The sequence below is a fragment of the Chrysochloris asiatica genome, unplaced genomic scaffold, assembly GCF_000296735.1.
Source record: "Chrysochloris asiatica unplaced genomic scaffold, ChrAsi1.0 scaffold00048, whole genome shotgun sequence".
Classification (NCBI taxonomy): Eukaryota; Metazoa; Chordata; class Mammalia; order Afrosoricida; family Chrysochloridae; genus Chrysochloris; species Chrysochloris asiatica.
The window spans coordinates 9,264,155-9,279,129 of NW_006408566.1; the positions used below are offsets into that span (position 1 = coordinate 9,264,155).

Consider the following 14,975-nt stretch of genomic DNA (forward strand, 5'->3'; position numbering starts at 1 on the left):
AAATCTTTACAGGAGCAGACAGCCAGCCTCACCTTTCTCATGCAGAGCACCAGGAGGGTTGAAATGACAACCTTGCAAACAGCAGCTTAACCAATGCCTAACCCGCAGTGCCACTGAGGCTCTTTTATTAAAGATCTCTTAGTAAATTATAAAGATAAAAACAGAAAGTCATAATACAGAAAATCGACTCAGTCAAATATTTTTAAAGTTTGCTACAATTTTTAAAACCTTAGCAATAGTCAGAAAAAATTAGAATTATCAATATTTTAAAAATTAAAATATCAATATAGGAGTAAAAATAGGGACAATACAGCATAATCTATAAACATTAAAAAGATCAGAAAAAGATATAAAGAAAACTAGAACTATAAATTTGAAAGTTTGGGTTGAATGGGCAAATTGCTAGAAATATACACCTTACCAAAACTGACATAAGAAATAGAAAATTTGAATAATTATACATCTATTAAAACAAGTGAATCCATATTTTTAAAGCTTCCAATAACAAGTTTTCCAGGACTGAGGGGCTTTTCCAGCGAATTCTTCCAGACAATTAAAGAATAATTCCAGTCCTACAATTCTTCCAAGGAATAGAAAAGGAATGAAATTTCTTAATGTGTTTTCTATAGTCAACATAATCTTGATACCAAAACCTAGAAAGGAAACCACAACAAAATTACAGGATAATCTCTTCAGTGAACTAACAAAATCCTTCCATAAAATATTAGCAAGTCATTAATAACTGAAGTGGTGTGGCGCTGTAGGATAAGCACTAGATTGCTAACCACATAGTTAGCAATTCAAACCCTAGGAAATCTTAATCAGGGTCACTATGAGTCAGAACCGACTCAACAGCACTAAATATTAACAAGAATAATAACCTAAAACCAGAAGAGTTGTGGGATGACATCAAGAACATCATACAAGAAAAAAGAAAAAGGTCATTTAACAGACAAGAAAGAAAGAAAAGACTGAAATGGATGTCAGAAGAGACTCTGAAACTTGCCTTTGAAGTTCAACTGGAAGAAAGAAAATAAAAGAGCTGAAATGAAAATTTCAAAGAGCAGCTAAAGAAGACAAAGTAAAGTATTACAATGAAATGTCAGAAGACCTAGAGTTAGAAAACCAAAAGGGAAGAACACGTTCAGCATTTCTCCTGCTGAAAAACTGAAGAAACAATTCAAACCTCAGGTTGAAATACTGAAGGATTCTATGGTAAAAATATTGAATAAAGCAGAAAACATCAAAAGAAGACAGAAAGAACACACCAAAAAGAACGGGTTGACCTTCAGTCATTTAGAGAGGAACCATAATACGATCAAGAACAGATGGTACTGAAAGAAGAAATCCAAGCTGCACTGAAGTCACTGGCAAAAAAGCATGGCTCCAGAAATTAAAAGAATACAAATTGAAATATTTCACCAAACTGATGCAGTGCTGAGATGCTCACTCATCTATGCCAAGACATTTGGAAAACAGTTATCTGGCCAACTGATTGGAAGACATCCATATTTGTGCCCATTCTAAAGAAAGGTGACCCAATGGAATGCAGAAATCATCTAACAATATCATTAATAACACATGCAGTAAAATGTTGCTGAACATAATTTTAAAATGGTTGCAGTAGTACATCCACAGGAAGCTGCCAGAAATTCAAGCCAGCTTCAGATGAGACAAGAGATCTCATTGATGACATCAGATAAATCTTGACTGAAAGCAGAGTACCAGATAGATGTTTACTTGTGCTTTATTGACTATGTGCTTCATTATACGACACTGGAGTGTGTGGATCATAACAAACTACGGATAACGTTGTGATGAATGGGAATTCCAAAACACTTAATTGTGCTCACAAGGTACCTATACATAGACCAAGACACAGTCGCCGTTAGAACAGAACAGGAGGAAACCGAATGGTTTAAAATCAGGAAAGCTGTGCACCAGGGTTGTATACTTTCACCATACTTTAACAATCTGTTAACTGAGCACATAATCTGAGAAACTGGATTATATAAAGAAGAGCATGGCATCAGGATTGGAGGAAATCTCATTAACAACCTGCAATATGCAGATGACACAACCTTATTTGCTGGAACCCAAGAGTACTTGAAATACTTGCTGATGCAACTTTTGGTTGCACCTCAAAGTAAAAAAAAACAAAGTCCTCACAAGTGGACCACCAAATAACATCCTGATAAATGGAGAAAAGAGTGAAGTTGTCAAAGACTTCATTTTGGTTGGATCCACAATCAATGCTCATAGAAGCAGCTGTTTAAAAAATCATACTATATTTTGCATTGGGCAAATCTGCTGCACAAGCCCTCTTTAAAGTGTTAAATAGCAAAGATGTCAGTTTGAGGATTGAAGCAAGTCTGATCCAGACCACAGTATTTTCAATCGCCTCATATACATGCAAAAATTGGACAATGAATAAGGAACACCAAAGAAAAATCAATGTATTTGAATTATGGTGTTAGTGAAGAATAGTGAAAGTATCCATGTGCCAGAAGAACAAACAAATCTGTATTGGACCAAGTACAGTCAGAACGCTCCTTTGAAGCCAGGATGACCAGACTTCACCTTTTATACTTTAGACATGTTATCAGGAGGGACCAGCCCTTGAAGAGGATATGCTTGGGAAAATGGAAGGCTCATAAAAAATAAGGAATACCCCCAAGGAGATTAGACTGACACAGTGGCAGCAACAATGGGCCAAACACGGTAACATGAGGATCAGGCAGTGTGTCATTTTGTTGTGCATAGGATCACTATGAGTCAGAATTGACTGGAGAGCATCTAATCACAACAAATATGAGGGGTCTTCAAAAAGATTATGGGGAAATTCCATTATCTTTTAAATCCATTTTTCCATGAAATTTTTGAAGTCCCCTTGTATGGATATATATATATATGTTGTGGTTATGTGCCATTGAGTCAGTTCCAACTCATAGCTACCCTATATAGATAGGGTTTCTGAGAACATAGGTTTGAACTGTTGATCTTGCAGTTAGCAGCCTTGTGCGTATCCTACAGTGCCACACCAGGACTCCATATATGTTGTTGTTGTTAAATACAAGTCAGTTCTGACTCATAGTGACCCTGTATAGGGTTTCTGAGGAACGGCTGGTGAGTTTGAACCACCAATATGGTGATAGAAACTGACCCTTTGGTCTAGTGTTCATTCTATAGCGCCACACCAGAACCATACATATATATACATATGCACACACACACACACATATTATATATGTACACACTCGTATACATATGTTGCAACAGTAATATAAAGAAGTGAAAAACTTATTTACAATAAAACAGTATGTATTTCAGTAAGTGAAATTTCCAGCAGAACTACATTGTTGTTAGGTGCCGTTGAGTCGGCTCTGACTCATAGAGACCCAATGTGCAACAGAATGAAACACTGCCCAACACTTTGCCATCCTCCCAACTGTTGTTACGCTTAAGCCCAGTGTTGTTGCTACTGTGTCAATACATCTCATTGGACATTTAGGAGACATAATATTATAGCCAATTACCTATACCTATACAGAGACTGAATAAGACATTTATGTTGCAGTGGTATCTCAAATACAATTAGCTGTGTTGTCCTGGGTAAATGATTTTCTGAACAAAACTAAGTATAATTTTTCCTCAATTATACAAGTAATCTTAATTCTGAAAATTTCAATATATTATATGTGAAATCAATTTATGGAAAAACATAAAAGGTTTGCTTGAAGAAGAAAAACATGTGAAAGCTGCCCAGGACTCCAGGTAATTCATTATGGTACAGAACACTGAAGAACAACTAATATTTCTGGCTTCTGTCTACTAAATACTATTAAATGTGTTGCTAACAAGTTGATCCCAACTCATGGAGATTCAGTACTGTCAGTCAAACTGTACTCCATAGAGTTTTCAATGACTGATGTTTCAGAAATTAACCATGAGGCCTTTCTTCCAAGGTGCTCTGGGTGGACTCCAACCTCTAACCTTTCAGACAGTAGCTGGGAACACGTTAACTATTTATACCCCCACGGACTCCAAGTGCTACCGCAACCCATCCCTACCCCCCCAGTCATCATGACAACACAAATACACACGTGCTTGCCAATTTTCATTGTGTCCCCCAAGATGCAGTACATACCCATTGAGACCAATTGGCACAGAACAGATTCTAATCCCAGTCTTACCACATGCTAGGTCTGAAACCCTAAAAAAATGAGAGGCCACTCCTGCAAAAACATCATTCCCCAACCCATCTAGTCACAAGCAACCCATTTAGAATTTCAGATAAAATTTCTTTTTTTTTCCTCAAAAAGTATCAAAGCCGTCACGATGAGTAAGAAAAATAACAGTTCTAGTATTTCCTCACATTCATTTATTCTGAATTAGCAGGGTGGACGCCAAACACTTTTTAACATTTATGTCTGGATCTAAAATCAAACTTTATGTGAAAAATTAAAAAAAAAAACATTTTACATCAAGGAAATGTAAACCACCAGCACAATGTTCTAACCCTAACTTTATCACACTAAAACCGTCATATGTAACCTTATCTTCTCACAAAATGTTGTTATTTGGGGGATAAAATCTAAAAAATTAATAGAAACATTGGAAGTAGAAATATATTCCCTGACCTCTTATAATGAAACCAAACCAAACAACAACAAAAAAATTTCCACCCAAATTTTCAAATTCTTCACTCTTATTTCTTCAGAGAATTTATTAAATAGAAAGAGAATCTGAAACTGAACATCCCAAATAAACATAGCCTAGGAAAGACAAATGTCATCATTTTCTAAGGATTACATTTCTCAAAGAATAAGTAAATGAATTCTAATACAGAGTGATGCTGACAATTCTATCTTAAACTGCAACTTTGCAAGGTTATTGTTGTTAAGAGATAGGGAACGGTTTCTGTCTCACAGGGACCCTGTGAACAACAGAAGAAAACACTGCCCAGTCCTTTTCTATGTTCACAGTCGTGATGTGTGAGTCTACTGTTGCAGGCAATCCATCTCACTGAGGGTCTTCCTCTTTTTCACTGACCCTCTACTTTACCAAGTATGATGTCCTCCCTGAGTTTACCAAGCAGGAATTCTGAAGGCCTGCTTCCCATTGATTGTTTTTGTAGGGGAAATGACCTGAACTTGAATACCTACCAGCATTATGTGCTACTGAACAAAATTCCTAATCCAACTCTTCATCATCTTACATGTAAAATGCCACCTACCTTGCACTGCTGTGACAATATGGAAAGCTTCTTATATACTGTTTTTCACATACTAGATGTTCATTAAATAGGAGATGTGATTGTTACTATGATAATTAGCTGTTATGTTTGGGAATATCTACTTATTAACTCATTCAACTATATTCTTCTTAGTTGCCTCATACATATTTATTTTTTCTCTGGCTTGCAGAACATTTTGAGATATGCTGGGTAAATGCATACAATGTCTTTTTGTTATTTCAAAGTCTCACTGGACTGTCTTAAGACAGGGTGTTCCAAAAAGAGTGAAAAAGAAAGAATGGCAATTATTAAACCATAATTCAACATTTACAGAACACCAGTCATATGATGGAAGCATATACAAATTTAGTTCTTGCCTACCCACATCCTGATGATTTATTAGCCCCTGTTAACCTCCTTAATTTATCTGGTTCTCTTTTTCAGTCTTTGCAAGGAAAGCTGACTCCCAAACAATACACAACAGCCTAATGGCTTCTCTGTGGTTGTTTTCAGCACAAAAACTCTAAATTTTTTAGTGTATTTATATTTCCAATTCAGGTCACCAACTCGTACTTTGGTACTGACAAATAGCTCTCATGCTCTGGTTGCCATGGTCATGACCCATCCTCAATCACACACACACACACACACAAAAAAAAAAAAATCACCCAATCCTAGAACATACCCTTCTTTCAGCCCTGAAGGAATTCTTTCGTCTCTAAAAAATTGGTTCAGAAGAGGCTTGGGGATATCTTAGAAATTCAATAATTGATGACCTGTTTGGAATTTTAGGCCTCTTTGGAAATCTAAGGAAAAGTACTGATTTTCTCTTATAGGCATATAAAATTGGACATGCATATAGAACTGCATTTTCATAAACTCCTTGAAAACCAAACTAAGAAACTATGGCCTATTTCAGTGCTTCTCAAACTTTTTTGACAGGGACTCATAGTAAGAAATAGATCTGACACCACAATACAGACTATATATATATAAAACTATTTAAAACAGAACTTTCAAGAAACAACACTTACTTACTCTTACCAGGCACAATGATTTCTGGCATTTTCTATTCTATTTCATCTCTCTAAAATGCTAGTTGAGACTATTTTCTCAGTACCTACAACCTGAAGAACACAGATCTAGTCTAACACCATTCCATTTTAGTGAAAAGGATGCTGAGACTTAAGGAAAATAAAGTCTTGTCCTAGGTCAATAAAGAGCTAGTGGTTGTAAAAGCCAGAGTGTATTACAGACTCCCCAACACAAGGCTCTTTGCAATGCAAAGTGAAATAAAATTCTAAATACCAACACTCCTCAAAAAAGTAGCTGGGATGCTAAGCATGCTGATACACTGAGACAATGGAAGGGTTTTCATTGCAAACTATGGTGAATATTAACTTCATCCTGAGGCTCAAGCAGCTTTAATTTTCTTCTCAACCATGCCCATGGCCTAGCATGACTTGGCAAATAAGCAAATTTTTTTCTTTCCCAAAACCTTTTCTCCAGCCACTGAAAACAATGCAGGAAAAGTCAATACTCTTTTGTAGAGTTTCTTTTAAATCATTTGATTAGACACACATCAGTATTATTTGTACATGACAGGCTGACTCCAAGACAGGAGTGGATAGGAGGCCCATGCTTAGCTGTTTTCTTCCCCACTAAGGCTGCTGGAATAAAATTTAAACATCAAAACCACATGGATCAGTATGAGGGATGTCAATCCAGATCCTATTAGATGTTAATACTACCAACCCCACCTTCCCTGGTCCCTTTTAAAGCCTCAATTATAGGAAGAAGGTTTGTTTAAGAACCTTCACTGAAAACTGTTGGTAGATTAAAAATACCCATCTTCCCTCAGACATCAGTTTGTGTGAGGGTGTTTTTCTTTTCTTCTCTTCCTTTTTTTTTTTTTTAACGTGTAATACATATCATTACTCATTACAAAGTGGGAATCTTATAACAAACCAGAAAGACAGGCAGACTCCTAAGGACTGGAGAAGGTTAAGGTAGGCTGCCCAGTGCAGTAAGTCTTGGGGACGATGTTGATCACCCAAGCAACTTGCCTTAGGGGCGGGTGAGGATTGTGCAAGGGCCGAAAGAGCTGTGTGCCAGCCTCCCCTAGGGCACCCATACCCCCGTGCCCAGTGCAAGGTGCTTGGTGCCGTCTTAAGCCAGAGTGCAGAGAGAGGAAAGGGTGGAGTGCAAACTGCTGCGCAGCGGCTCTTGAGCGACAAAACCACGGGGATAGGGGGGCTGGCGGGCCCTAAAATTAGCATCTGGGAATGCAGGGGTCGGGCTCTGCCCCCAGGGCGCCGGGTCCCTCAGTGCCTTCGGAGGGCACTCAGATCCGGAGAGGACCAATGCAGTCACTAGGAAGGGCTCCCAGCTGAAACAGGATCGCGGAACACGTGTAGCCTCCGGAGACCTTGGGGTCTATTGCTCCTCCCCCAACTGCGGCAGAAAATTTAAGGACCTTCGGTATTTAAAACCCCAGAATCACCTAGAACCCTTTCTGTTTAACTTAGTATTTTGTTGACTCATTTTGAGTGAGCCCCTTTCCTCTCCTGAGTTTTAATTTACATCGATTTTTCTCTTCTCCATCCCTCAAACAGAATTAATATTTGGGAGGTGAAGGGGTGTTATGTACCACGGATGTAGGGGGTGGTGGCCAGGGGGTTGAAGGGAGTGTGCATCCAAATCTCTCTGCAAAATAAACAGTTCTGAAGGTCAGTGAGGGCTCCCCAGTGGGGCCTCCTGAAAGATTAATGTTCGCTAAGGGCTTCCCCATCAACCTTTATAAGATCTGTGAAATTGAAATATGTGTTACTCAGCCACGATTAAAAGAAGAACACAAAAATATCGCTATGTTTAGTACCACAAGTAAAGAAAATTGAATGGCACAATAGTTAGAAACCAGAAGTCAGTTATTTTTAAAAGTCATTATATTTATTACATAACTCGAATTATAAAAATAATTACGTGCACGGGAATTTTAAGTCAGCCACTAGTACAAAGTAAACACGTCTGTAGAGTGAGACATCTCATCTCTAGCATCTTTTAGCCTCCCTCTCTGCAGTCAGCCCCTTACCTTTATTTTCTGAATCTTTCATTCTTTCCTTCCTCCCTCTGCTGCAAATACGCAGGAAAAGTCTGGCTGATTCTGTAACCCTGACTTTTGATTTGTCACCCACAGAAGTCAGCCGTCTCGGAGTCGAAGTCCCTCAATGGTGGAACACCCGGGCTATGATCATTGCAAGCAAGTCGTTGTGCGGGGTTATAACTGTGCTCATGCTGGAGAGATAGGATGGGGATGAAGGCAGACGTAAACACAAATTCCAAAACATGGCATGGAACCGGATCTGGAGCCTCCGTTTGCCTTTCCTTCCTTTGAGTTAGAGAACCAACTGTTTAGCACTTACTTTTCTCTAGGGAGATTCAGTTCAAATTGAAAGGGAAGTGACAATGCTGTGTGCTGGGTTTAGTTTAAAATAGAGACCTCATTTTTTTGGAGGGGAATCAGAGCTCTGTGCTTCTTTTCCTCTTAAAAAACCATGAACAAAACCAGCCCCAGACCCTCTGTCTCCTCACAGACTGTTACAATCCAGAGGCACACAGGTTATTTTACCCATTTAACCTGGCCTAAGCAGATATTCTGAGTCTTGGTGTGGCGCTGTAGGATAAACATTTGACTGTAAGGTCAGTTTGAACTGCAAGGTTGGAGGTTTAAACTCACCATCCACTCCTTGCAACCCCTGTACAGGGTCGCTATGATGGCACTTAACAACAACATCAAGGAGACTTTAGTGATTTTTCTTTTTTTAAAGCCATTTCTTGGCTGATCCAGAATTGAACATGAGGAAAACCTAAGGCCCCTCTGTTAGAGAATACTAGGAAGATTTAAGGAATATGTCATATTCCTTCCAACTGTTTCATAGTTTAGATTAACTCATTCACCATCAAATAGTTATTTGTGCCAGGCACTATTCCACCTGCTGGCAATTCAGGAGTATAGGGAAACAGACCAAGTCCCTGACTATACATGGTGAAGGGATTAAGATAGGCAAAGAGCAAACAAACATGAACATACTAAATGCTGTGATGGAAAATGAAGCATAGTAATGAAGTAAAAGCGGTGCCATTTTAAAATAGGGTGGCTTGGGGAGGTGACATTAAACCTGTTTTATATAAAACAACTGCATTGAGTCAATTCCAATTGATAGCCACCTCTATAGGGTTTCAAGGAGCTCTGGCAGCATAGTGGTTATGAGCCAAGCTGCTAACCTGGTGGACAGCAGTTTGAAACTACCAGTGGTTCTGCAGGAGAAAGATGAGGCTTTCTGCTCCTGTAAAGATTTACAGCCTCGGAAACCCTATGCAGGGTCACTACGAGTCATAATCGACTCCATGGCACACCACCACCATAGGGTTTCAAAGACTATAAATCTTTAGATGACTAGACAGTCTCATCTTTCTCCAGTGGAGCGGATGGTAGGTTTGAACCATCGACCTTGTGGTTAGCAATCTTGTGTTTAACCTATAGTTCCACCTTATTTTATGTAAGTCATCAAAATCCCTTACAAACATCATTAATCAGAAATTACCTTGTAAAGAGAGTTGTTTATATTTGTGGGATTTTGTTGCTGTGTTTTTTTCAAGTTCTAAACTCTCACAACCTCCTCTGTTCAAAGTGCACTGTATAATAGTGTTTTGTCCCTATTATATAGATGATATTCTGAAAGGTTAACTGACCCAGTCCAGGACCTCACTAAGTTGGGAAAGGAGCAACAAAATGAAATAACACTTACCTGTTTCTGTCCTACCCCCCAACGCTTGGATAAATACAATATTGACATGGAAAATTTGTTGGACTACGAATTGAAATAAGAAGACTGAAGACCTACGACTACCACTTATTAACTGAGTGGTGCAGGACATCAGTTTCCTCATCTGTAAAATGGGTTAATCATACCTGCCATGCATAAGTGATACAAAAGATCAAAAGGGAGAATAAATCAGGTTCTTTTTAACTAAGCACTCTATAATTATCAACATGCTTGGGCACATTCATATAAATAATTATCAGTGTTCACCTGCTCATTACTGCAATCCAAGAGTTAAATATGGCTATAAAGTGAACACTGTCTGTGCCACTAGGGGTCTTTCAGTTGATTTTTAACTGCTACAATGTAAAGGCTCCCTGAAAGTTTTGGAAATTTTTAAGTACTTGCATTTTTTTGTTCCTATATTTTCTTGGCAAAGGGTAATACCTTTCTGTTCCTCATTGCCAACTTAAGAAAGACCACTGAGGAAAATCTGCCTTCATAAGAACTTTTTGTTGGCCACTAAACCGTGTCAAAAAAACACAATTTATCTCCCAAAACCAAGTCCAGGGCAACCAAAATGTGCCCATTAAGAGTCAGTGGTGAGTATCTACATTAAGGAAATGTCACCGTGCCCGGCACTGCTCTGAACACTAAGAAAGACACATAGTGTCTCTGGTTCCAAGGAGCTTGGAACCTCAAGGCAAGAAGCTTCCACAAAATATACCAGATGCCAAGGCCATAGTGGCACACAGGTCTGGGTAGAAAGAACAGGACAGAGATGCCAAAACAAAGACTGGGTTCAAACAAGGGCTCTGTCATTCAATAGCTCCTAGAATTGTGGAGCTGTAGGATAAACTGCTAACTGAAAGGTTGATGGTTCAAACTCATCAGCCACTCCTAGGAAACGCTATACAGGGTCGCTATGAATTGGAACCCACTCAATGGCACTTAACAAGAAGAATCTGGAGCTTTATTTTTATCCTTTAGAGCAGCTGGTGATTTGAACTGACGACTTTGTGATTATGAGTCCAGTTGGTATCTTACAATGCTGCAGGCTATAGGATAAACACTAGACTGCTAACCACAGGGTCAGCAGTTTAAACCCACCAGTTGGTCCTCGGAAATTTTATAGAGGGTCGCTATGATTTGGAACTGACTTGAAGGCACTTAAGGACAAGAGAGTAACTTGGACCAGGTTCTGTATTTAAGTCTCAGTTTCCTATCTGAAAGATGAAGACCAACCTACTAGGTAGGGTTGGGTGAGGCTTGAACCGGTTACTATATGTAAAGTGCACAACATGAAGCCTGACATATAAAAGACTCCATGAACGCTACAACACTGTTACCAAGTTTATCTTTCTGAGCCTCATTTTCCTTATCATATGTAGTTTGAAGTTTCAAACATACAAAGATATTAAAAGAATTGTATAGTAACCTCATCTATAAAAATAGTTTTCTGTATTTGCTTCATCCTATATCTTTCCATCCCTTTATCCATCCTTGATTGATGGTTTAAAAAAAAAAAAAAAAAGTTGGTTTAAAAAGCTCATCAAACAAAAAAAGCCTTTACTTTCTCTCCTGACACAGTATTTACAGACCCTCAGACCCTGAGGAGCCCTGGTGGCTCAGTGGGATAAGCTGCTGGGCTGCTGAAATGACAGGAGTTCAAACCTATAACCTGGTCCACAGGAAAAAGATGAGGCTGTCTGTTCCCACAAACATTCACAGCCTTGAAAAATGTAAAGTTCTAGTTCTAGTCTGTTCTACAGGGGAACTATAGCTCAGAAACAACTCCCTGGCAGTAGGTTAGACCTCCTCATTCTATGGCCATTCCCCAGCAGGGTCAGGGTATTCTCAGAAGCCTTCCTCTGTCTCACAGTAAAACCTCGAGGCCACACCCAGTTGAGGAACAAGAGGGAGTCAAGCCTCGGAGCTTTTCAGAACTAGGAAATGACTAAGGTAAACCCCAAGCTTCAAATAAACTGTGTACCAATGACCATTATAAACACCTGTTAATAAAGAAGCGATGCTCTATCTCAATCACAGGCCTTAGGAAAAGCTTCAGGCAGGCTCCACTGGCCGCCAAGTCCTTTCACAACTCTGCACAGTCCTTGTCTTGTTAGATGCCACTTCTGAGTCACTAGACCAGTGAGTCATGCCCAGCAAGGGAGGCCATCTTGAGAACAGAACTGAAGAGAATTTAGAACTGAAGAGAATTTTCAAGAACTGCAAGACCCTAAATTAAGTAAGGCTTTTAAATTGCACTAGAAAAACAAAAATGAAAGAAATAAATGCTGTGTAAAATGTAGACAAAATCTGCCAGCTATAAATGTTATCCTCAGGAGAAAAAAGAAAAAAGCCTTTACATCCCCTTGGAATTCTGAGGCACTTTATTTCTTGGTTAGTGGATAAATAAGCAAAGAAAAGTCCATGAGTCATGTAGGCAGTTAACAGATTCAGCAGCTAACTAAAAGGTTGTGGTTTGAATCCATACAGATGTTCCTCAGAAGAAAGGCCCGGAGATCAATTTTCAAAAAATCAGCCACTGATAATCCTATAGAGCATGATTCTAGTGACACACACAGGGTCAGTGGAGGTTTATGTGTTGCTATGATGTCAAACAGGATTCAGGAAAGTGTCAAGACTAAGGAAAACTAAGGAAAAAGGAATACCTGGCAATTTAGATGTACTTCCAAAAATCAGCCAGTGAAAACCCTATAGACCCCGTTGTGCATGGGCTCTCCATGAGTGGACTTATGCAATACACTACAGTAACTAACAACAATGGCTTTTTCAATGACTTGCTTAGTGCCTCTTCTAGCTTAGTCATTATATTCATTTTTTTAGGGCTGCCCACAAAAGACCAAGAACCCTGCTGCTGCTTACTGAGAAGCCAGCAGTTCAAACCACTCTATGGGAGAACGATAAGGCTGTCAGGAAGATTTGTTATTGTTGCTAAGTGCCACTGAGTTGGTTCCAACACCCAGCGACCTTATGCACAATAGAGCAAAGCACTGCCCAGTCCTGCGCCAATCTCACAATCGTTATACTTGAGCCCACGGCTGCCGCCATTGTGCCAATCCACCTTGTTGGGGGTGCGGGGAGGGGTCTTCCTCTTTTTCACTGACCTTCCACTGACTCTTCCTCATAATCTGCCCAAAGTATAAGAGACGAAGTCTGGCCATCGGGGCTTCTAAGGAGCATTCGGGCTGTTTGATTTTGAGTGTTTTCCAATCTGAAGGAGCTCATCTTCCAGCACTGTATCTGACAATATTCTGGTGCTCTTCATCATGTTTCCATATTCAATATTCCGGTGCTATCTGACAGCATTCCACTGCTATTCATAAGGTTTTCATTGGCTACACATTCAGAAGCAGTCCGCCTCTTTCTTACTATTATCTCTTAGTCTGGAAGTTCATCTGAAACCTGCCCATCATGGGTGACCCTGCTGGTACTTAAAATACTGGTGGCATAGCTTCCAGCATCACAGCAACACACAAGCCACCACAGTATGACAAACTGACGAGTGGTGGGTGGGAAAATGTATAGCCTCAGGAACTCTATGGAACAGTTCTAGTATGGCCTATACGGTCATTATGTGTCAGCAGTGGGTGGGTGGGTTAACAAAAGACCACAAACTGAATAGCTTACAAGAAAAGAAATTAATTGTCTCATAGTTCTATAAGCTGGTGGTAGTAGTGTGCCGGGGAATCGATTCCGACTCATAGCAACCCTGCATAGGGTTTCCAAGTCTGTAAATCTTTACGGGAACAGAAAGCCTCATCTTCCTCCCACAGATTGGTTGGTAGTTTTGAACTGCTGACCTTGACAGCCCGACTGTTAACCACTACTGTAACCACTAGGTGACCAGAGCTTCTTGTTCTATAGGCTGAAAGTCTGAATTCAAGGTGTCAGCATAGCCACGTGACCTGAAAGCTCTAAGGGAAAGGCATTTCTTCCCTCTTCCAGCTTCTGTTAGCCCCAGGCATTCGTTGACTTTCAGCTTCAACTTCGTATGGCATTCTTCCCTTTTATAAAAACATTATTCAGATCAGGACGCACCCTACTTCACTATGACTTCATATTAGCTTCATTGATAATATCTTCAAAGAGACTTTCCAAACAAGGTCATGTCCTCTGCAGGTACTGAAGTTAGAGCATCAGTATATCTTTTTGTGGGGATAAAATTCAATCTCTGACAAGCATCCCCAAGCATGGGGGGTTAGAAGGAGGGTGGTTTCACCTACACCATCACATCAAACCTCTGTGTGGGTTCTTCAGAGCATCCAAGTGGTCATAAAATAGGCAAGAGGCAGAGAAAAAAACCTGATAACCATGGGAATGGAGACTATGACATGGGCTAACTGCAGAAGGGAGCAGCATGACCATAGGAAGAGACACCTGGGGAAGGGAAGGGAATGAACATGAGAAGAGCCTCTATAGTGTACATTTGTTACTTATTATTTACTAAGTATTATTCTAAGCCCATGTTGCATATTAGTTCTTTCAGCTTCACAGTCATTCAATGAAATGGATACATCACAGGTTGGTGGTTGGTTCTGTGCTGTCGGGTTGGTTCCGACTCATAGCAACCCTGTGTACGAACTTCTGGTGTGGCACTGCCAGTTAACACAGTAAATTGCAAAGTCAGTTTGAACCATAAAAGCCGGCAGTTCAGCAGTGTGGCAAGATCTGGGGACTCTTGGGCCCAGAGTCAGTGACATAGCCACAGAGGACTAGAGCGGAAAATGACGTGTCCAGCTGCTAAGAAGAGAAGGCATATGCACAAGAACACCCACACTTGCAGATAATACCCATTTATCCTGGCTTCAGTGACTGGATGATCAGAGCTTAACCAGAAGTAAAAAGAAGGGGGGAAAAAAAAAAGTATTCTCATACAATTTGATGAACTT

The 14,975-nt window shown here is 39.8% G+C and overlaps 1 protein-coding gene across 2 annotated transcripts in view; it reads right to left on the reverse strand.

The window, feature by feature from the left end:
• Positions 1-14,975, reverse strand: part of DNAJC6 (DnaJ (Hsp40) homolog, subfamily C, member 6) — a 231,906-nt gene that overhangs the window by 208,414 nt on the left and 8,517 nt on the right. Inside the window, exon 1 of one of the 2 annotated variants that reach the window (XM_006862455.1) lies at positions 8,328-8,416. The exons of the other annotated variant lie outside the window; for it this stretch is intronic. Within the exon in view, the coding sequence (XP_006862517.1) occupies positions 8,328-8,349 (22 nt within the window). The 5' untranslated portion in view covers positions 8,350-8,416. Of the gene's footprint in view, positions 1-8,327; positions 8,417-14,975 lie in introns of those variants that run through there. 2 annotated transcript variants of the gene reach the window in all.